General features: G+C 30.5%; 1 protein-coding gene across 2 annotated transcripts in view; it reads left to right on the top strand.

Annotated features, from left to right (window-relative positions):
• Positions 1–1705: 1705 nt before the first annotated feature.
• The window catches only part of LOC136986550 (dipeptidyl peptidase 4-like), a 185397-nt gene continuing 164064 nt past the window's right edge, over positions 1706–23038 (top strand). Inside the window, exon 1 of one of the 2 annotated variants that reach the window (XM_067284110.1) lies at positions 1706–1908. In XM_067284110.1, coding sequence (XP_067140211.1) covers positions 1744–1908 — 165 coding nt within the window. In that variant the 5' untranslated portion in view covers positions 1706–1743. The remainder of the gene's footprint in view (positions 1909–23038) is intronic. The other variant, XM_067284109.1, reaches the window with a different exon arrangement.

Genomic DNA, 23038 nt, shown 5'->3' with positions numbered 1-23038 from the left:
CTCGTAAACTGAAATTATATAGGATGAGGATGAAGATTAAAAATATAACTTGATTAAATCAGAATCCATGCTTAATTAATTAATAATTAAATTTACATCATTATCATCCTCATCATCATTAAAGAATGGTTTTTTCATCTTCATAAACTGAATTTTAAGGATAATGACGTAGATTAAGTTTAATTTTAATTCAAAATCATCTTTAATATAATTCTTAATTGTAATATAAGTATAAATAAATTGTAATTAAACTTAATCATAATTAAATTCTGTTTACTTCAATCTTAAGATTTATGCAGATTTATAGATTAAAAACCTAACAAAATCTCTATTTTATATATTTTAAAATTTGGCCAGCAACGTAATTTATTTTTTTAAAAAAAGTAATAAATGTAATTAAGATTTTATAATAAATAAATTTAATCTTAATTAAATTCTCTACAATATCATTATCCTCATCAAGTTCATTTCTGCAGAATTAGATATAAGAAAATGATTAATAAATTAAAAAAATATTAATATAATTAACATTTTCAAAAGTATAGTAGGGCTTAAATCAAATTACGATCTACTAATTATATTTATCTTAATTAAATTGTTTAGAATTTCATTGTCTCTTTTTAATTCGACTCTTTCGGATCATAATAGGAAGTTCGTGTAAATCGAATCATTATTATTTAAATGCAATAATTATAATTAAATCTTTGATTATAATTAAAGTTTACAAACATTTCTTTACATTTTTATATACAAAAAATAGAAAGAAAAAAACTTTCATTCATTGAAAACTCGCTAAAAATTAAAGGTTTTAATAAATAATTCTTTAATATTTAAAGAGTTTTTACCCCATTTTACGGGGGTTTTAATGGATTTTTCTCATAGTTTACCTTAAAAATAAATATTAAAAAAAATACCTTTCACGTTAATTGTAATTTATTTATTTATTTTATTTTAATGAATTTTTTAATGAGGATTTTAACGTTTTATTTACGAATTTATCTATTTTAGAAGTAAAATAAGATAAAAACAAACTGAAATTTTACCTTAAAAACACAGGCAAGTATTCATTTATTATTATTATTATTATTAAATAAAGCTGTTAAAATACTCAAAAAATCATCATAATATTACTTATCACTCCTTAAAAAAATCAGAAAAATTAAATGCTTTAAGTTAATTATAATTTTCTTATTGTAGATTGAGATGATTATCATTAAACGAGGATCAATAAAAGGGATGTTTTATCATCCACATTTAAAAATAATTCAATACTGGAACGATAATCATCTTCAAGTATCTCGAAAGAATATTTTCTCTAGTAATAAACCTTGCTAGATGATAAATTAAGTTTATGAATAATTATTAAATGCATCTTATAATAAGTGTAGAAGCGCTCATATGTTATAAAGGCGTTTAGCAAAAATGAGTAACGACCGAAATTTTCACGTGAAGAACACCGAACAGATATAAATGAAAAGAGTACAAAATTACGTATAAAAATAATTGAATTTATTTGTTTTGGTCACGCTCGACGTTAAGAAAAATAATAATAATAATAATAATCAAATAAAACAAAATTTATATTTGTCGTATATTTTTTGCGCTTGACCTAGTGGGGAACCGGAAAAGAAATGTTTATCTCGACGTCATCTGATGTGATACAAATACCGGAAACGGGGGACAAAAAAAAAACCAAAACAACGACCATGTGACGTGTAGCGACGAGTAGTAGTGAGGTCGTCGATGACGTCAGGCGCAGCTCAACTTGTTTTAGTAACTTACCACGAAAAGTCAGTTAGTTTCGTAGTCATGCATGGAAGGAAATATGTCCTGTGTTTCTCTATGGGAGCCAATAAATACGAAAAAGTATCGGTTAACGAAGAAGAAAATTCACTCCAATACGAAAAAGTAAGTAGGAATTTTAATGTATTTTTCTTTTTTTAAAGAGTGAAGTTTATTACCAACCCCCAGTCACGTGTTCGGCCTTGAACCGGTTTAAATGGCGGCCTTGTTTAGTAGTGAATTCTACAACTTTTTCAGCTGTTTTTATTAAATTTAATAGGGGAAAAGCACCTTAAGAGTGTATATATACTATATATATATTTTTTAATGGATTAAGTATAGAAAGCACGTTGCATATAAGTGTAAGATTTAGATCGAATTTGAAAGTGAATCTCGATTAATAATAAAGTTTTGATAGTTTTTAATATGAATAGTGTAAAGTAGCGATGTCCTTTCAGGTGCCATATGTCGGCTCATTTATTCCAATTTTGTGGTAAAACGAATAGAAGGGGTATAACTTTTATAATGAATTGGCATCGTCTATTAAGATGTCAAAATTAATGTCTGTTGCCATTAATCTTGACTAACTTAGTGTGATTAAGTGATTATAATGATTAAACTAAGGTACAGATTCATAATTAATGTTTATGTTAGATTTTATTTCGGGTAGAGGATGAATGACAGAAATTGCAAAATCGGACTTGATTTATTTAATTGAAAAATCTTTCCAAAAAAAAAATCTTCTTAATGCTTGTTAAATAGAAAAGTTTGTCTAAGTAATCTATCAAAACTCGAACAATAAAAAAAAATATATAATATATATATGCTCTTTGCTATATCGTGGTATCAATTTTTTTTAAATTTCGGAGTCGAGGGTGGTTTTCCAACCGGTCGATCGCGACACCCGAGTTACGCTTATTTTCCTATACGGTACAGGAAGGTTGAAAGACGCACGCGTAACTCAAAAAATATAATATAAAAAAAAGAAATTGGGGTAAAATAATGTGTATTTTTAGATAATAATAGCGATATTACAGCATATAATACTAGTTGTATACATAGAAAAATTGGTTTCGGTAACTATTCTTTAATATACTTACAAAAAGAAGGAAGCGTAACAACGTTAGGATCCATTAAGAGTGGAAGAGTTGAAAAGGTCACGTGATAGCCTTTTGTAAATACAGCTTTTTCCTTTTTACACAGGAAATACCTTTCGAAGAAACTCGATTGTTTATATTGAGAATATTTCATACTTTTTATCATATCTTTCTTAAAAAATTATATACAAAAATACTTAATATTTTATAAAGATATATTTAAAGTTTAATCAGTCTTCGTCCCTTTGAAACTACTTTTTTTTTAATATATAAATTTTAAATTATATTTGTAAACATTCAGATTTATTGACACAAGCCTATAGAAATACAAAATCGATATAAAGGTATACATACATTTTAGACATTTAAATAAGGAATAAAAAAATATGTAAATATAAGAAAGTAATTGAATTTTTATAAATCTCCATCCATCAATTGACTTCTATATAATTGTAAATCATTACAATGCCCGTGACATTTTATTTATAGTGAAATACGAGTTCACTAAATATTTCAGAAACTAAGATAAATGGTACTTCAAGACCAATATAACATCAAAATTAATTGAACAATTTCTACAATCTCGAGAGTTTAAGTTAATAATAGTAAAAAAAGAGGAGAAAAAAATCCAACTTCTTCTATTAATTTATACTTATGTATCATCATAAAAGTCACATTTTTAATCATCTTTTGGTGTGATGATGCAGTTTGTGGAAAGCAAATTATGCATGGTCAATTGTGTTTAATTAATTTTAATACTTTAAGCACGAAAATATGCTTAATGGTTATATAAATCTTTCGATAAGTTTATGCCGAAATTTTAAGGTGTTTTAATAAATTTCGTCGGATTAAAACCATCATTTTTATCATCGAATTTCGCGTGGTTTACTTCGTCTTTTTCTTAATTAATTATATATTTTTTCAAATTTTTACGGGTAGTATAATATTTTTTCTATTTTCCTGTAAAATTTCACAAAGTTTAAACGTATTTTATCAATTTATTTCTCACGTAAGAATGAAAAACGAGCTATTTAGACACCGTTCGTGAAATTTTCAAGCAGGGTTTTTTCTCCTTTCGAAACTATACAGTATATATATAGTAAGATAGGAAAGTTGCTTCATGTATTACGATATCTACTTATGTCTTTTATGCGTTATATATAACAAAATTTCATGAAGTTTCCGAGTTAATGGGTGTTTTGAGACTTAGATTTCCGGATTTCGAAATGAATCGTGACGAAGTAAACAAGGCTAAAATAGCATTAAAACAGGTATCTCGTAGGAGAAAGAAATATAAATATATTTTTTTGTTTTTTTTAAGAAAAGAAAACAGCATTTTCGCGATTTTCTAAATTCGTTGTTTGATAATGATGCGAAATAACCATTATAGCATTCTATCGAAGAAAATGGTATTTGCAATAAAACGGTTTAACTCGATGAACTTAAAATTCTCATCAGTAGAAACAAATTGAGAAGCATTTATTTCTAGAAGGATAATGGTTCCCATTCTCTTCGATGTGTGTAATTTTCTCTTCACTTCAATATATTGAGTCACATAATTAAATTCCATCTGTCATTTTTAAAAATTTAAATAATAGACCAAAGATCGCTTGTATACTTGGATAGGAATGTCTGCTATTAAAACTGACCATTTTTTCTTCTTTTTTAAAAATTTATATAACAGCAATCCCGAATAATATACTTTTACGACTTTTATTCGAGTAAAATCACTTTTTTAAACGTTAAATTAATTAATAAGTAGGAATAAACGAGCGTAAAACACATCAAGAACTCGAATGCCTTTATTCTTTTAATGTAGAAATGTAGAAAAATCAAATTATTTAAGTGTTAATTTCGTTTTTATTTATGATTTTTTAATGTTATAATTAATTAAATTCTGTTGTATAAAAAGTAATTCGGAATCTTCCTTTTACAATTACCGACTGTTGATTAAACTTAGGTGTTTATCATTGTAACGCGATTCTCTGTTAACTAGCTAAGTTTAATCACCCAGAACTTAAATTAGCAATTAGCTGATAATTTATCTAAAATAAATAATCGGTAAAGGGACAGATGGGTAAATATATGACTATCCGAGAAGTGATCAAAGTAGCCATTGCTTAGATATATTTTGCCTTAGGGAGATGTTACAGAATGATCTTAGGAAGTCAGTGTAACCCAAAGTATATATCAACACGACTAGATCGTTTGTAATGTGAAGGAAATATCTTTACAGCTATGGAATCTGGCAAGCTTTCCCTCTCTTTGGGTCCTGAGAAGTAAAGTTTCTACAACAAGAAAAAAGAAAAAAATCCTCAGCCGCATCCATCATTTGTATTGACATCGACGTTAAAGAAGGCGAAGAAATAACTGTCTATTTGAGAGTATTTTAAAAGTTTCCTAGAGCTTCTTAACACATTTTTCTACTAAAAAAAATAATAATACGTTTTTTACTCATAATTTTAAATTTTAATTCGATAAAAATTTGTCGAGTATTTTAACAATTTTCTTGAAAAATTACCCTCCATTTTTTCCTCCTTTTTTCCCCTTTTATTTATGTGAAAGTTAAATAAGTTATATAGTAAATTCCCCTTGTATTTATGACATCATGCCAAATTGATTTGCAATTTGTAACTGTAGAAAAATGGATATTTTAAAGAAAAAAAAAACATGTATGATATATTCTTGTAATGATTTCTAGAATTAAAATATAAATTGCCTAGAAAATATTTATTCTTGTCATTTTCTTTTCTAGAATTTTAATGAACAAACAAGTTGTAAATTTCGAACATTTTCTAGATTATTTTTTTCTTTTCTATCATCGAAACTGTTCAATTTCTTTAATACATAATAATAGATAATTAAATTTTTTTAGTGTTTTTCTTGTTTGTAGAAATAGAATTAAGTGCAGGAAAGAGGGGAGGAATACATCCATATTTCACTTTAAATTATATATATATATGTATATATATATATATTTATTTATTTTTTTATAAGTTTATCAAAGAGAATTTAATAAGTTTTTTTTAAGTAAAGAAAAATAATAAGAGTGATTGTAATCTCGAGTATTCTTTAAATCTACGACATTTCTATTTAATTAAACGACTAGACATCAGAATGGACCAAAGCATTCGATTCATTTAATTTAAGTGAAATTAGTTGTATAAGACGCGGTATGTATGTTATCGTTCTGTTTACGATTTTACAGCTGCACACAGTATTGTTTGACAGCAACAAGACGAACGACAGAGAAAAACTTCCTTTTTAATTGGATCAATTTAGTCAATTTTGAGATTTTAATCACATTTTCAGACGTCGACTGTTTGTTCACAAGAATAATTTTACTACCAATAAACCAAGAACATGAGACGACAAACCAAGACAGCATTAAACTCATAAGAATTTTTTTTTTTAAACTCCGTACAATTCTATACTCTACTTTTTTTTAATCTAGAAAACCGTCACCTATCCCATCCCTTGTAAGTATATGTAGTATTTAGTGTAAAATAAATAACTATTACAGAGTTTCAGAAATTTATGTTCTCCATAAATTCCAAGAACAGTGACGTGTTTATCCGGAAACCTTCCTCCATTACTTTTTTCCCTTTACAGAAAAGGAGCGAGAAACTTTTCTTAGATTGAATGATTTTATTCTTAGGAAAAAGTAGACCTTAGCTGTCCGTATTTGAATGAAGTTTCTCCCATTGTGTGCATTTTCTAATCCAAGTGCAGGTCCTGATGTTTTATTCAATTCTATCATACCACAGTAGCGGATAGAATTATCATTTGTCACAGGTTTTAGCCACCTAAAACATTTTTTTTAGAAAAAAAATACATATAAATATATATTTCCTATATAGATATATTACATTTCTAACAAATAACGTTTTTTAGTCGTGTCCATTTTATTTTTTTTACATGTAAAGAAGTAAGAGTTTATATGTTTTATTAAGGGCAAAGCATCCATTTTTTTCAATTGATGTATGAAATTAAATTTTTCTTTCGAGAATAAAATAGACCTTGTAGAAGAAAATCTCATCTATACTTGTACGATGTTTGTCTTTGAGTATTCACTCTTGGGTCACATGTTGCTAGGGACGACGACCGATCGAATCCCTAAGATCTAACCAATATCAAGACCGCCGTCTTTAAGGCGCCCAGGTGCAACGGTTCGCTTGTCAGACTATTTTATCTCATGTAAAACCCCACCTGATTACGACAATACCATTCTGTTATTAATTTTCGTGATGTCATTGCCATATCTTTTTAACTTGTCATATTTTATGTATCGTGTTCTCTCTAATTTTCTTTCGATTTTTTTTCTTCGTAATTCTAATACAAATTCACTTTTCTAACGAAAATGATCTTCTTCGCTGTTTCTTTTAATATTAAAATAAAAAGAAGAAGAAATGTGCACAAATCGTTGAGAACTTCAAAGGTGTTAATCAGGAATTTGACGTAAAAAAAGAAGAAAAAATTGCAATTTTATCGGAATTCTAGTGAAAGTTATCTTCTCAAATTAACCATGAAGAGTTAGATTATATATAAGACTATTGCATAGAGAGGATGATGTTTTCCTTTGCTGTCTGTGTTAATGCAAAGAGTAAAAGAGATAATAAGTATGTTGAAAAAGTTGGGAATTAAAAGAACCGATCGGAAGTGAGGTGACGGTGACAAGATGGTATTTGATTCAATATCTATCAGAAGCCGCGAAAGCGTCCGCCTGGAAGTTAATGGGTTTCTGGACGAAAGTAGATCGATACTATCCATGCACGTGTGTGTCAACCTCTGATTGATCCAGTCACCAGATAATCCTTACTCCTACAGGAACAACACATCCATACTAAGTCTTGTCACAGTTTGATGTCCATTCTCATATTTCCTAAGTCGAAAATGAAGTAATTTGAGTTTAGTTTGTTTTGACTCGTTTGCTGTTTGCAATATCGATTTATTTGTCTTTCAATTAAATTGATTTTAAAATAGGAAATTTAAGTCTCTAGAGGTTTTATTCCTTCAGGCGTTTCCTAAAATTATAATGTTTTATTTTCTTTATTGATTGTACTCCGTTCTTAAAGGATAATTTGTAATTCCACTTTCTGTTGTCTTCCTTATAGAAAAAACAACTGTGGGATTTTAGATGTAAGTTAATAATTATTTTAAAGATAAGTATAAAATGTCGTGTGCATCCAGAAATCTCTTTCGATTTATATATTTTTTTCCCTCTTCTTGTTTTTGAAAATAATAAAATGCATTTAACTCCGTCGTTCACGAATGCTGCACTGTGATAGATACACGCTGTACATCGTCGCAGATTAGAAGGATAATAATTATGATAACTTTCAAAACTTGCCCATTTAGATGATTAAAAGGGGAAATAGGACACGAAGTAAAAGCTTTTACTAGCAGCAAAAATAAAAATAAGAAAAAATTAAGAATGTAGACGATAGAAAATGGCTCAGAAAGAGTTTAAAGATTACAGAACAACCGAAAGTATACTTTGGATTTGCTTCTGCAGCTGCTTTAAATGAGGTATCATTCGTACTGTCGTTCGGCTTTTCTTTGAGAAAAAGCCATTGAAAGGTTGAGAAGAAAGAAGCAGATTTTCACAAGGTTAAAATATATGGGTGCAATCAGAAGTAGTCTACTAGTCTCCTTCCTTTATAAAATGGAGTATCATTCTTCGCATCCGGATAAATCCGTGATAAAATGGATAAGAAAAAAAAAGAATTCAGTAACGTTATTTTACAGGTCTGGAAAGCAAATTAAATACGAAAACTCAATGTATTTTTATTTTTTTTTTTACGTTGAGTATGCTTTAACCGATTTTAAACAAAGCTAATTTTTGGCGGTTAATTTAGAAAATTTTCTAAACTACATAACTATTAAACTAATGGTAGAATTCATCAGTATTGCAATTAATTTTGTTGATTTTAAATATATAATAGGTATATGTGCATTCCATGCAGGTACAATTGAAACATTTACTGCTTTGTAAAGTGTCCACAGTGAATGATGTTTCCTTTTAACTAAACAGCGAATACCGTTCTCTAAAGAATTGTTACAATGCCCTAACCAACAAATTGTGTAATCTATTGTAGGATTCTCCTATTCAGTTACTTAAGGTTCAAACGCAGCTTGTGTTAAATTTAGATAAAAGTCTAATTGACTTTCTCCTTCAATACAAGAATTACAGGTACAACACAACGTGTTAAGAGTAATTTGCTTAACCTATCTTGTAACTTGTAAAATTCTTATTAAAATACATTAAATACGAGAACAGGAATGGCCTGGAAACTGAAAATAATGAGATGAAGTTTGAAGTTTTTGAAAAAGACAAGAAGGGGAAAAGTTTTTAAATATATAAACTAAAGTAACCGAAACGATTTTTATATTTTTAGAAGGACAATCGATAAATCTTTAAATATTAAATTTCAGAAAATAAATAATCCATCCTCCAACCTGAAAAATATTGCACAGATAGAATGGGATTTTACAATAGACGAAAATGTTTTTTTCTTTCTTTTATATACCAAGGAGGAAAAAGAAAACAAGTATTTAAGAAAATGAAACTGTAGAATATTTACTAACACTAAAATAAGAGAAAATAAAAATTGGAAAGGTTGTAACATTCATAAATTTTCCTCTGAGTACAATTTAGGTAATTTTATAGGATTAAAAAAAAATCTAAACATCTTCCATTATTTTCTTGGATAGACGCAGGGGAAATCCATAAGCGAGCGAATGTCAGCACCAAAGAGATCAATACATCTTAAAGTAACAGGAGATGATTTTTGGAAGAGCTGTTGCAACGAATATCATCATGGTAATGGGCTCTGTGCTTCATATGTCAAGGGTGTTTGATGTCAATGATGTATGGTGGGTCACTCCGGCACTTTTTTCCCGATATTCACCCTTTATTATTAGTATTGTTGTTATTATTATTAAATTAAAATTCTAGTTACTTTATCGAGCTTTAAGATACAAAAAAGAAAAAGACACTCTCGAGTTTTTCGAACTTTGCCTCATAATTCGAACATTAGGAGTCATCTTTTAGAACTTAAAATAGCGGAGAAAGATTTTTAGAAGAATTTTTAAAAATAAATTTTATTCATGAATAACGCATCAAATTTTCATCTAATTATCTTGTAAGTTTTTGTAATTTTTAACGAGTTTATATCCAGTTTAAAGAATTTAATGAGTCTCGGTTTTGATGTTTATAGACTACGCCAAGAATATGTAAAAATGTTTTTTCTTTAATAGAATTTTTCACGCTACAGCTTTTAAATATTCAAAATTTTATTCAACAAGGTAAATCCTGCCATTCAAATTCATCCGGATTGTCAGGAAATAATCTTATTTTCTTCCAGATTGTATCTGTACTTCATCTTCGTTGAAAACTTATATATATATTGAAGATTTAAAAGAGATCAACTCCTCCTTTGACTGAATTATTATTGATCTAAGCCTTCTACTCGGTTCACCTTTAACTTTAATTAAAACTAAGAAAGTTTGACGTGGAAAATTTCGTATTAATATTTTCGGACGGATGTTAAACGAGTAACACGATATTCTACTTCCGATTAATAAAGTTGTGAAAGGGTTAAGTGAAGCGCCTGATCGGGTTTGAATCTTGTGAATTTATTTTTGATCTCTTCCATCATCTATCGAGCTATGCTAGCGGAAAACTTGAAAAATCACTGTGAAATTGGCTAGCCAGGTTTGTTTTCTGGAACAACGTCTATTTTCACGTTTTCTGACCATCTTACGATCGATATTTCGTTTTATTTACTGTCTATCTCAGCAAAACTGGTCCGAATTTCATCACCTGTAAGGTTCAACGACGTGAAGTTCGATTTGATGTTGAATAAAGAAAAAAAAATGTATATGTGTATTAAAAAATGTGCAGACTTCTACTAACAGAACTAAAAATGCAAATGCAACATTTAGTTGTTTTCATGGATTTCTTTTTCTTCTTTTGTATTCTTTTCTGTTGCGGGATGTATTTTTCTTTTTATTCTTTTTCCTTTACACATTTTCTCTTCTTTTTCGCCCCCTCCTAGTCATTGGATCGATCTAAGATCTAAACTTGCTTTTACTTACTTCGTCCAAACTAGGTTACAAGAAAGACATCTGTCATTCTCTTCGGACTTACTGGCCCCATCGAATTGTTGTCCTCTCGCTACGTTTTTAAATCTCGAAAGCTATCTAATCAGTCGATAACTATTTATAGTTTCTACAAATTACATATTCAATACGGATTGATCCACACTTTCGATCAGTAGAAAAATCGGTGTCGTTGCCTTTCTATACTTTTCACACCGTTAGGAGGGGAATAAAAAAAAAAAAAAAAAACAAATTATCGATCGAATCGAAGCACGGATCGTTTTCGAAACACTTCACATATTTACTCGATCTGAGAAATTTGCATAAATTCGAAATGTGTCAGCTTCTGCTTCTCGTTGATAATCGGGACAGTTGCCGAGTTTCGAGACGTGCTGAGATTTTAAATCCATTTTAATAGTGTTTTTCGCTTTATATCTTTATTAGCCATTCCAAACTGATTGAAAACGACTAAAATTTACATGTAAGTGGTTTGGATTATGTTGGATTAGCGAAATTGAAATATTATTACTTCACAGTTTTCTGTTGCTTTTCATTAACAAGCCATGGCCTGAAATATGGCGTTAACAAACTACGGTGTGAATTTTGATCATTAATGGTATCAGTCCTGATGGACGAGAGATGATATCTATCTAGAGCAGGGATGACAAACCTTTTTGAGTACGCATACAGTAATAAGTATAATGGAGATGATACACCTAAGAAGGAAAGGCCCCAGCCTTGGTGTGCATTAACGAGACGGTAGTATCTTCCTACGCTTACGTTTTGCTTATTATGGGCGAACCTGATTCGTAATGGAGGCTGTCACAATGAAGACCTAACTATACTTGCGTGTTTTTATTACGAACGGCCCGATTTGTAATGAGGTTAACCAGTGTGGATGAGAGATGAGGGCCTTGGTACAACGTGGGCTGCTTCACCGCGTATTTAACTATGCGAACGACAATACTAAGTATATAAATCAACCATGTTTATTAAGCAGGAAACGAATAAAAAATATTGGAAGAGAAAGAAAGATCGAAGTCATTAAAATATTCACAACAGAGAAAGGATTAATTCTTTTGATCTTAGTAAGTCTATTATTTCAAAAAAAGTATAGTGTACTCTCCTGTATTCTCCGGAGAGATTTAATAACGAAATATACAATAATTGTTGAAATATTTTCTTACTTGATATTCTCTTGTGGTTGAAGATTAAGTTGAATTCATTAAAACTAACAATTACTGTATTGTTTTAGTAAAATTTGCTATTTATTTGTTACATAAATAATTTAGATTTTTAATGGAGTACAGTTGCTTGTAAGATGATTGTTATCGCACTAAATCTGCAATGTTTGAATAAACAAAACATACGTATTTACAGTTAACATTACATTTAATGTCCGAAATTACTTTCAACTTTACTCTGTTTAAATGCTAATTAATGTTAATTTTCGGATCCATGAATAGATTTTTGCATTTTTAAAATATAATAAAATGCCTCTATTTTTTAAAATTTTTAGTTTTGTAATATATTTATTATTAGTTTTTTAAATAAAAAATGACTAATTTTAAAACTTTTATGATAGGCGTTTTCAGTGCAATGTGCCATTTTGGGAACTCAAGCGTAATCAATGTGTCAATTTCTCTTTCTCGTCGTCGATTGGGATGTTCCACATTTTTCGAGACGTATAATGGCCTTTAAATCTTAAATTGGAACGTTTTTATAGTCGATATTAACGATCTTTATAGTTGTATAGTTTATTAATAATGCATGCTTATTTGCAGGGAGAGAGGGGGGAAAAAAGGGAGGAAGAATTTAATTCGTATGCAAAGAAATTTTACATCATTTAAATTTTAAGAAAGATTGCAAAACTGCTGACTGAGAAACCTTAACAAAAGAAGAGAAGAATGAAGAATAAAAATTGGACTGAAGAGAATATTACAATTAGAATATTCATAAGTATACAGGGAACGAAATATTCATATTTAATTCTTCCGGATGAAAGTTTTAAAATGATATAAAAGTTTTTTGGAATTTTTATTTTATTATTTACTCGTCGAATTCGATTGATTGACGGGTAGCGAATGATGCTCGATGCGTGTGAGTTTGTGTACGTGGAAAAGCTGGTTTAGTGCTGAAAGTGAGAAGTGCCTTAGTGACATTTTCAATGAAAATACTTTGTAGTCGAGACAGGTGTTGACGTGCAACTTACTATTTCGGTTTTCGCACATTTTCATAGTTGCCATGGTAATATTTTACAGAGTGCTCGACTATTTTCACATAATTTCACTTCTAAATGCGTGACATTGTTAATCTATAACCTTTAGAATCAAAGTATAATTCGTTTATAACACATTCACCTCAGACTCGAATGGATTCGTCTCTTCTTACAGCATCAAAAAAGTAGGTTATTGTAGTGTAATACTGGTGAGTTATTCATAGTTGTGTTTATCCAAGGTTTATCCGCATAAATGTTATTCATGAATAATAATTCGTATCTAATATACGTTATCTAATCTAAAATTGTACGTTTATATGGAAGTGGATTTGATGAATAACCTACTCTACAAGGCTGCATTATGAGGAAGCGTTAACAGGCAATTACTCATTAATGTACTAGTAGCATACTAGTAAACAGAACGGAATTAAAATGGAATAAATCAGCTAGATTAGTGGATATAGTTGGCAAGATTTGTATTATATTTATTTTATTCGAGTGTTAGTGTCGATTTATCATAAACATCCACTTTAGACTCTAGTATTATATAAATATTATGGTTGCGTTTGGCATGTATATCATATACAAACGTAAGGAAATTACATGCTATAGACAGATTATTGTCACGAAAATATATTGAACGTATATCTTATATATAAATAATACATGCAAGAAAATTGTATCTTGTGGTCTAATACTAATACAAAGGAATTTACTATATAAATTTCTATATTATAACTCTTCAATTTCACATTTGGATAAAGTAAACGGCGTTAAACTAATTTAATTTCAGATTTTTAATGTGCAAAGCTTTAATTTTATGCACAAACTGATGCTCTCTTACGATGACACCTGCATGCGGTACTCTCTGCGTATATATTAATATATATATTGTTATTATTATATCGTAATTACGATAATTAGTTGCAGTACAACATTATAATCATAACGTATTACAATACCGTTACATTTATAGCATAATTAAGTAGAAAAGCATACATAAATATAAAAGTTACGTAGGTTATATTATATATTAATACTAAAAACCAATTTAGTTTCATATACTTAGAAACTTTGCTATAATTGAGCATACAAGTTTACATTTATTGCAATTTCCAATACATATAACAGGTAAAATATTTCCCTTTTTGTAACATTTATGCAAACTGGACGGAGAATTTTTATGTATATTGTGTTTAAAAAAAATGGAGAAAAATTTCTGTGTATATTAGAAACGGTTGGAAGAATATGGAAACTATTGAGAAATTTGCATGGTGTAGATAGAGAAGAAAATGACATTGTATAGAAAAGAATATAGTCAATAGTAACAATTTGACTTTGTCGATTACTCTTCACCTTACTCCGTTTCTAGTTGTATAATTCCAGTTAGAAACTGAGAAAGTGAAATAATCTGCTGTCCGAGTAAATTTCCAAGTTAGTAAGATATATGATATTAGATTGTAGACGTTGGGGATAGATCTATGTTACGGAATACGCATGCCTGCTTTTATCACAATTCTTGTCAGATTTACGACACAGGATGCATTGGCCGTAATAACCTAGTAAATATATTTTCGATATGGATTGGAATATTCCAGATCGAATTGCAACACTTCTAAATGAAACTATGAAATATATTCTAAACTTTGCCTATTGTTTTTGATCTTTATTAATAGTGATAAAGTATTTGCAATCCTTCTAGAATTGTATCATTGAATGGCAATATTCTTCATGCTGGATATCTGTCTTCGGAATGACCTGTCCACTATGCAGACTTTCTATCATAGGCTACAGTATGACATTGCTCCTCTCTCTCTCTCTCTTTTTTTTATTCCTTGGTCAAAATCGTTTCTTTTGAAAAGTATCCTCATTTTGTGCGATATTCTTTTCTAGGTTTTATTTCCGAGTAAAGTACTTCGCGAAATGACGTGGGTTTTTGTGCTCTTTTGTCAGTTGTAGGTCTTATGTCATTCTCACTTTACTCTACTCTCGATATAATTTTTAAATAAATCGATTTAATTTATATACTTTTTACATAAAAAAATAAATTAAATCTCCTTTCTATCGTCTTATTTTTATTGCCTTTTACGACAGCATTAGCTCATTAACTTATAAAAATATAGGGCCACATTTTATATTCTAAAAACACATCGTATTGCCGGTATTATAAGTACAGTTATAAACTTATTCTTCTTATTATTTATGAGATTCTGCCTTTGTAATTTAAAAAAAAATATATACCTCAGTTGTGATTTATGATATTTATTAGACCCATATCCGGCGAAGTAAATAACACAATATGTCTAGATATGAATGAAACCGCTGTATATTCTACAATATATAATATAAAATATTAAATTCTCGATTTACGACCGTTTAATCTTCTTTATAAAACGTGTTGAATGAGAGTATCTTCGAACCAAACAATATGCAGAAGCTTTATTAATGCTAAAAATTCTTTTGAAAATTTGGTCCGACGATCGTTTTTTAACAATACTTTTCTTACCGATAAACAAGTCTCAGGAAATATTTTTTATACTCGATATTTGCCGTTTCTTATATACTACTGAATGCATTTGATCGAATGCAGTTGCCGACTTATTTTCTGTTATAAACAAACAATATATTGTATACGTCTGCACCTAGAATACGATTTCGCTCCACTGGCTACTAATGGTGAAATTCTAGTCATGTTTCCTACGAGCTGCTACAATTCCAAGTTAACTTAGTTTATCAATCGATTTATTTTGGGTAAATTACAGCTTTGTATAGATTTTCATCGTTTCTAAGCATCTTCAGACATTGCAATATTCAGTTTTGGATGTAGATCTGTTCGAAATTCCAATATTGAGAAAATGGAGGAATTCTTTTCTTCTTTTTCTTTTTAAATAAGACTCTAACTTTCTCCTTCTGCCGGTGAGTTATAAATTTTACTTTTATCTGCGGTTGTTGTTGATAATATTCCATATATGTAATCAATTTTTGAAATAATTTTCATGCATATTAATTATTTTTAAGTATATTTTGGTAAATTTTTATACAAAGTTTTATGTACTTTTTTATTTTCTTTTAGCTAAAGAAGTTGTTTTAGTAATAATAAGACGACGTTGTTTTTGACTTGGGTTCATTTTTATACACATTTTAAAATAAAAATTTTATATTTTACCACGCATTTTTATGATATACCTTGGTATATATCTCATTTAAAAATTTTTACACTTCCAAGATCATTCGAAAAGACTTTCTTTTTCGAACATGGAAAGAGAAGAGAGAAAGCAAAAGAGAGAAAGAGGGGAAGGAAAAAAAAAGAGAGAGAGAGAGAGAAAATTTTCAGCCAAACTTCTCATCTGGATCTACGTATCTATTTTGCAATTTTGAAAAAAAGGGGATAGAATCATAATTTCTTTCATCCAAGTTCTCGTCTTGCAGATTCGTTCGGCTTTGATACAGGAGAAGGCAAATCCGATCGTCGACCGCAACATTCCATCTTCAATAAAATACCTTAGTCACTAGTTTCTATGCTATCGGGTTAACAAAAATACGCCTTTGCCTCGTTCAGGAAGCGACGAAGAGTCGCATTTCCTCCAAACCCAGTCACTGCTGATTGTTTATTAGATAAGACCTCTCTGGTCAGATGACAACATAAATGTAGGCAAAGCATTTTGCACGCGAAAATAACGACCATCAAAAAAATAGAAATAGATTATTCCTTAGACTCTTCGGCAATACTCTTTCATTACTTATTGAGTTTAAAGCATGGAAGAAAGAATTGGATTTCTTTAATATTTTTATGATAAATAAGGAGAGTGGAAAAGAGAAAATAGATCCTTTATCCTAGTTAACGACAAAAGATGATCTTCTGCAATCCCAATCTTGGCCTAAATACTCATAAATGAGTTTGAAGTTGTAATTAGGGATAATGGGCCAGTAGTTAAAGGCCCGATAACAAAGGAAGATTTGAGCCTTGTTTCTGACTTTCATTTAGCCGGGGATTTACTAGGAAGTTGTACTTAATAAAGTAAAGCTTTCTATACTAAATTGTGAAAAGAATCAAGGAAATGTGATCGAGTGAGTTACGAGAAAGAAAATTGTTTTGTGGCCTATGATTTTTTGAAAATTTTAAATGCAATTGTTCAGATGAAAGAAACTTAATTGCCTTTGTAAACAGCCATTCTTATTCTTCTTCAACTCTTTGAGTATATAGAGTATGAGCCATTAATCTTGAAGTTTTAATGCTATCTTGGCAAATGGCCAATGTATGTACGAGAATTATAGTACGGAAACCGAATCCCGTTCGACTTTATTTAAATTTTAATAAAAACATTTAGAAATAGGAAATTCTAACGGATGATTGTAAGAGTAAGTTTAACCACTAATTGAGTAAATATGTATTTTGGAAACCATCAGAAAGCATCAGTTGGCCATAAAGAAAACAGAAAATGGAAGAGAACTTGTTTATCTAACATCTATAAAACTCTATCTAATTAAGACTCTCTAATAATGATTCTAATAAGATCAGATTTACATTTGCATTTATAGAAAATAATGTGCCCTAGGTATATTCTAATTAGTCGCGTATAGCGAAGCTAATAAGAAAAAAGTTTGTTAGAGTTCAGTATTAAATTTATACACGTTCGTTAATTGGATGTAAGTACAGATATTTATCGCAGTTCTTTGTACTTTGCTGGAATGCTGCAGGTAAGAATGAGACACCAACTGTATAATTAGTAGTAAGCATATCTCTACACCTCAAGGGAAATGGGATGTTTAATTCATTGCTCTGCTTTAATTTAAGTTGGACAAGTTACGAAGAAACTTCTCTATCTAGAGACTAAATGTGTCAACTATCTAACCATCTCGAAAAATGGATTTTTGTCTCGATATCGAGAGGTTAAACGTTTTTGATTAGCATAATTCCTAGCAGATTAAGTGAGCGATATGATGAAGAAAGTAAAAACGCTGTTATGTTTTCAAAATATCTTGAAACAATAAAAGGCAGGAGTCTTGTTTTATGAAGAAAACCATAAAATTTGTTGAATAAAACAAGTGATATTATGAGAGAAACCGGTTCGACTATAGGAAAAGATAGGGAAGAACGCATTTTTCTTTCATTAATTCGCCCTCGGAGGGTGATTACAGATATTATACGAATGAGGAAACTCTCCTAAAACATCTCTTATCAATAAGTAAAGCAGAAAAGGAGGGAATACTATTGTGACGTATAGAAAGAGCGTTGCTAGTGTCATATTCTAGTACTCATGTAAGGCGCCACATTGCGAAATCTGCACGACAAAGGAAACCGTTACGATGTTATTTACTACTTTTGTAGAGTCAGATCCATTCCCATGACAATTCTTCTAAATGGAATTTGTCTTTCGTCCCAATTGTTTCTCAACTGCAAGCTCTGCCTGTCGTGTAAACGATCCTTAGTCGACTCCAGAGACTGTTATTCTACCACTGCTTACAGTTGCGAAATCATTCCATCTATTTTGCGATTTAAAAACGTCCAAAGTTCAGATTCAAGGTGTAGAAAGAAGTGTCGATAGCCAGGCCAGGAAATAATAGCTGCCTAACACCGTGACCAGAACTTCAATTTTGCTTATGAAAAGGACTAGTTCTTTTCAAATGCTGACTTGATGTACGACGATGCAGCTAAGATGTGTATTTGTAAACACGTCACGTTCGTCGAGTGTAATGTGTGTAAGTGTCACGAACCTGTACGTGAATTCGTAAAACGGAAAAGCGCTATCTCGTACAGATAGAAGACTTTTAAAAACAATCGAAAAAGATTTCTCTCCATCTTTTGTCCGTTATACAAGACACCCGTTGTTTTTTTCGGTTCGGATCGTATATCATTTCTGATACGAAGCCGAATGTCTTGTACCGACCACAGCTTTTACAGTTCTCACAGTTAAAGCTTTCATTATTGATTCGAGTGTATACACTCGCCTGATTTCACTAGCGGTTAGAGCGCCGAAGATACGCCAACTGAATATAAGGAAACCAGTGTAAACCTATCGGGATTTACCGGTTTAAATTCCAATTTTGAGGACGATATAGGATTTGGTACGATAGCCATCTTGTTTGAGATGTTATCTAGCTGACCTACCTTCCGCTTAATACTCCGCTTGGGTCATAAAACAGCTTTACCAGGTAGATGGTAAATTACTGCAGATCTCCTTACTAAATCCGTAAATCTGGCAAATGAAGAATAGGTCATTGCTTGGTAATTAAAATTATCGATACTTTTGTCCACACGTCGATATCGTTACGGCTGCGACGACGAGAGTTTCATTTTTGTGGATGTCTGTTGCGCCTTTCACACAGATGTGCAAACAATAACACCTTCTGGCGTTCGATTTTTTATAGTCGTATCTTCGATATCTGTGCAAAACACGTGAGGGAATTTTTATCTATCGAACTCGAAACTATCAATAATACATATATATTTATAAACAGCTGCAATACGGAAGATAGTGGTGATTTATTTTTCTTCTACTTAGCGAAATTCCAACAAAACACAAGGATAATTCGAAATAAGCTTCGAGTCTTACCAGATTATCATAAAAAAGCGCAGCAGGAAAATTGAAAACACAAGAAATCTTTTCTTTCTTCTCCTAATTATCGGTTTGTTTCAGATGACGTAAGAGGAGATTTAGAGAAAGATTGTTTAGGAGTCTGAAACCAATCCGACTTCTCTCGTCTGTCATCTCGAATGGAACGGAAAGAGAAGAATCAGATTTCGAAACATTCTTGGAAATTGAAGTCTCCGCTTTCTTTGCCCAAATAAAATAATACCTGTTGTAGCATTATACAAGCAAGAAAACCTGGTGATATATGCGAAAATGTACGTCTCATTACTCTCTGATAGTTAACTGAAGAAATAAATTCGTGTAATGACATCAGCCAGAAACACACCGTGCGTGAATAACAGCAAAGCAAGGATATATTAGCAGTGACAAATTGTTTTATTCATTCACTATTTTCTTTCTAAACTCGCTCTCACCGCGATATTAACGCCTGGAAATGTTTAAAACTTGCACATCACAGATAATAATACGATTTGTTTACGTCTTTCCCATCTGTTGGGTAGTTTATATATATGTTTTTTTTTCCTTCTCTCTAATCCATAAGTCACGTTACTCTCGTGATGTATGGTTGCAATTTAAAAATAGTTATCCTTTAATACTTAAAAAAACATATTTGGAAGCGTCTTCTAAACAAAATTACGCGAGAATCCATTAAAGATGGCTTTATCGTAAACATACCTGAGAGATGGCGGTTGGCGCATGTGACAGAACCATCTGTTAGTGACTGTGACAATGTCTCGACTGTGGGGGTCCACATTAACACGTTGGTACAGAATCGGGACGGTACACTGTGGTCGAACAAGTTCTGGGCGGGCCGGATCTTAGTAAAGACCTATCGACCGAGGTCAGTTGAAGTGTAGTTCTTCAATAGAACTGCAACTGTCGGATGGAATGTTCCAGCGAGTTAAGTAATCGACTCTGCGTGGCAAATGATATGTGTCAAGCTAAGTTAGTTCTTATACGCGTTGTATTCATCATTCGTTTAGACGTACGGATCCTGGTAATTTATAACTAGGATTTGAGTCCGGATTGATTGGACCGATCCGCTACTTTGAACAAAGTAGTCACGTATAATTAATTACGTAGAAGTAACGGTACTCAGCTATAAATAACGCTAACGATGTCTCTATCCCCATAGGATATAAGAGAAGTAGTTGAAATCGCGTTAGGGGTGCCACAGACATGCCATCAACGGTGTACGTGATAGATTCACGTTTGGGTGCATTATCCGTACGTGAGTAATATTGATGGAGCGTAGTGTTGGTGCATGTTGTATCGCAACACATGTGCAAACATATTTCGGGTCCACGCTCTTCCATTTTGTGTCTCTCCAACGGAATCGTAATAATGGCTGCCAATAAGTAGTTGCTATAAGATAATCAAGATCATTTTTCTTCTCCTTCTCCCGCTTTCTCACTTAATGTAGGTCTGTAATGAGTTCGGGCTTTGGCTGTGATAAGTATAATGACTTCTTCAAATGGTTAATTTGATAGAAAGTGTTTTCTTTCAGGTATATTACCAATAGATAAAAATCTAAGTCGTTAAGTTTCGCATGCAGGTAACTTCATTCTTGACTAGATTCTTATTCAAATTTCCTTTTTTTTTGTCTTGGTTCCTTACCAATTTCGTTTTATATCTAAGTAGCATAATGTATTATTATTTAATAAGCTGTTTACTAGGAAATAAGTAGTTAAAATGGATTACTTTTCATAAATAGTGGTTAAGACATTATAATTAGCATTAGTTACGTCTAATGAGTAAAATAATTAATGAGATTAACATATTTCGAATCTGGAATATGATAATCTTATATAATCAAATGACTTACCTGGCTTACATTGCAGCAATTCAGCGTTAAACTTCGAAACTGATTGTAATTTATATATCATTTCAGTTACCAAAATCCATAACCCATTTCATTATTCGAAAAATAATTTTTTTATTTAGCAAAAAAAGAATGAAAAACTTAGATTTCAATTTACCGAATGTGTACATAAAACATTCAATAAATTAATCTATCAAAGTAAACAGATGCAAATAACTCAAAAAAAGGAGATTCAATAGACACACAACATCAATATTATTTTGTAGAAGATTAAAAAAGATCCCATGCATTTAAGACTAAGAAAGGAAAAAAAAAAACATTTGCATTATTTATCTAATTTTCTATTTCGAAATTATTAGTAAGAAAATAATTAAAGATAAGTGGAAAAAACATCAATTATTAATTAAAGGAAGCCTTTTCTCTTATTAAAAAGTCTTATATTAATTTTTAAAGTTTATCACCGCATTGAAACATATGTAAACCTGTTATAAAAATAGAAAATTTATATTAAACAACCATATAATGGACATTTCTTGTAGAGCATCTGATGTTAGACGTAATCATGTAATTATCGAAAATGTCGGAGGATGGAGAGAAAAAAGAGAGGAGAGAGAGAGAGAGAGAAAAAAATTATCGCCTTTGGTGGTCATAATGCGTGGAAAGAAATATATTAGTTAAGATGAAAAATATTCTATAAATGAATATTTCTTAAGGGGATTTGAAACGGATCATCTTCATCGATCTGCTTTTAATAATTTTTGAATATAAGAAGAGAAAAGTAGTCCTATATTATTGTGACTCTTCGTAACTGTCATTTTCGTCGCATCATTATAAGAATTACCTTCTTCTCTTAATATTAAAAGGCGATCGTCTCCGGAAGTATTTAATGGATCCGTCGAAAATTATATTTTAATGATGTTCTGGCAATACTGAGACAAGAAATTATCATTGATTGCGTCTTCTGTGATAAATGACAATGGAGAGTGCCAGTTCATTGATCTTATCATGTCGAATTTCTGTAAGAGATCATCCTACAGGGAATTTACTTTTGAGGTTTGTTTTCTGTTTTCTGTCTCGGGGTAATGTCATTTTAATTATTTTTAGTGTACCAGCAAGAAAAATCCTAACCAGTAAGTAATACTCCGATAGATATAAGTAATCCCAAGACAAATAAACTCTTAGTGGAGTCATTGTATTTATCAACCCTTCATAAATTAGTTTCTAAAAAATTGATCGTAATTATTTTCTAAAACGACGTTATCTACGAAACTGTTATTTATAACTGCTCTCTTTTTTTTTCCTCCCTTCATTACAAACGTAGAAAGTAATATTTTACCAGTTTCATTCATTCGTCTATGACATACTTTGAAATTTATCTCAATGCCAAGTCATTAAAACTTTACAAATCCTCAGAAAACGATAT

Source organism: Centruroides vittatus, unplaced genomic scaffold (assembly GCF_030686945.1).
Source record: "Centruroides vittatus isolate TY-2023 unplaced genomic scaffold, ASM3068694v2 scaffold_1152, whole genome shotgun sequence".
NCBI classification, from domain to species: Eukaryota; Metazoa; Arthropoda; class Arachnida; order Scorpiones; family Buthidae; genus Centruroides; species Centruroides vittatus.
The sequence above is the reverse complement of the archived record's forward strand: the minus strand, read 5'-3'. Positions and strand labels throughout refer to the sequence as shown.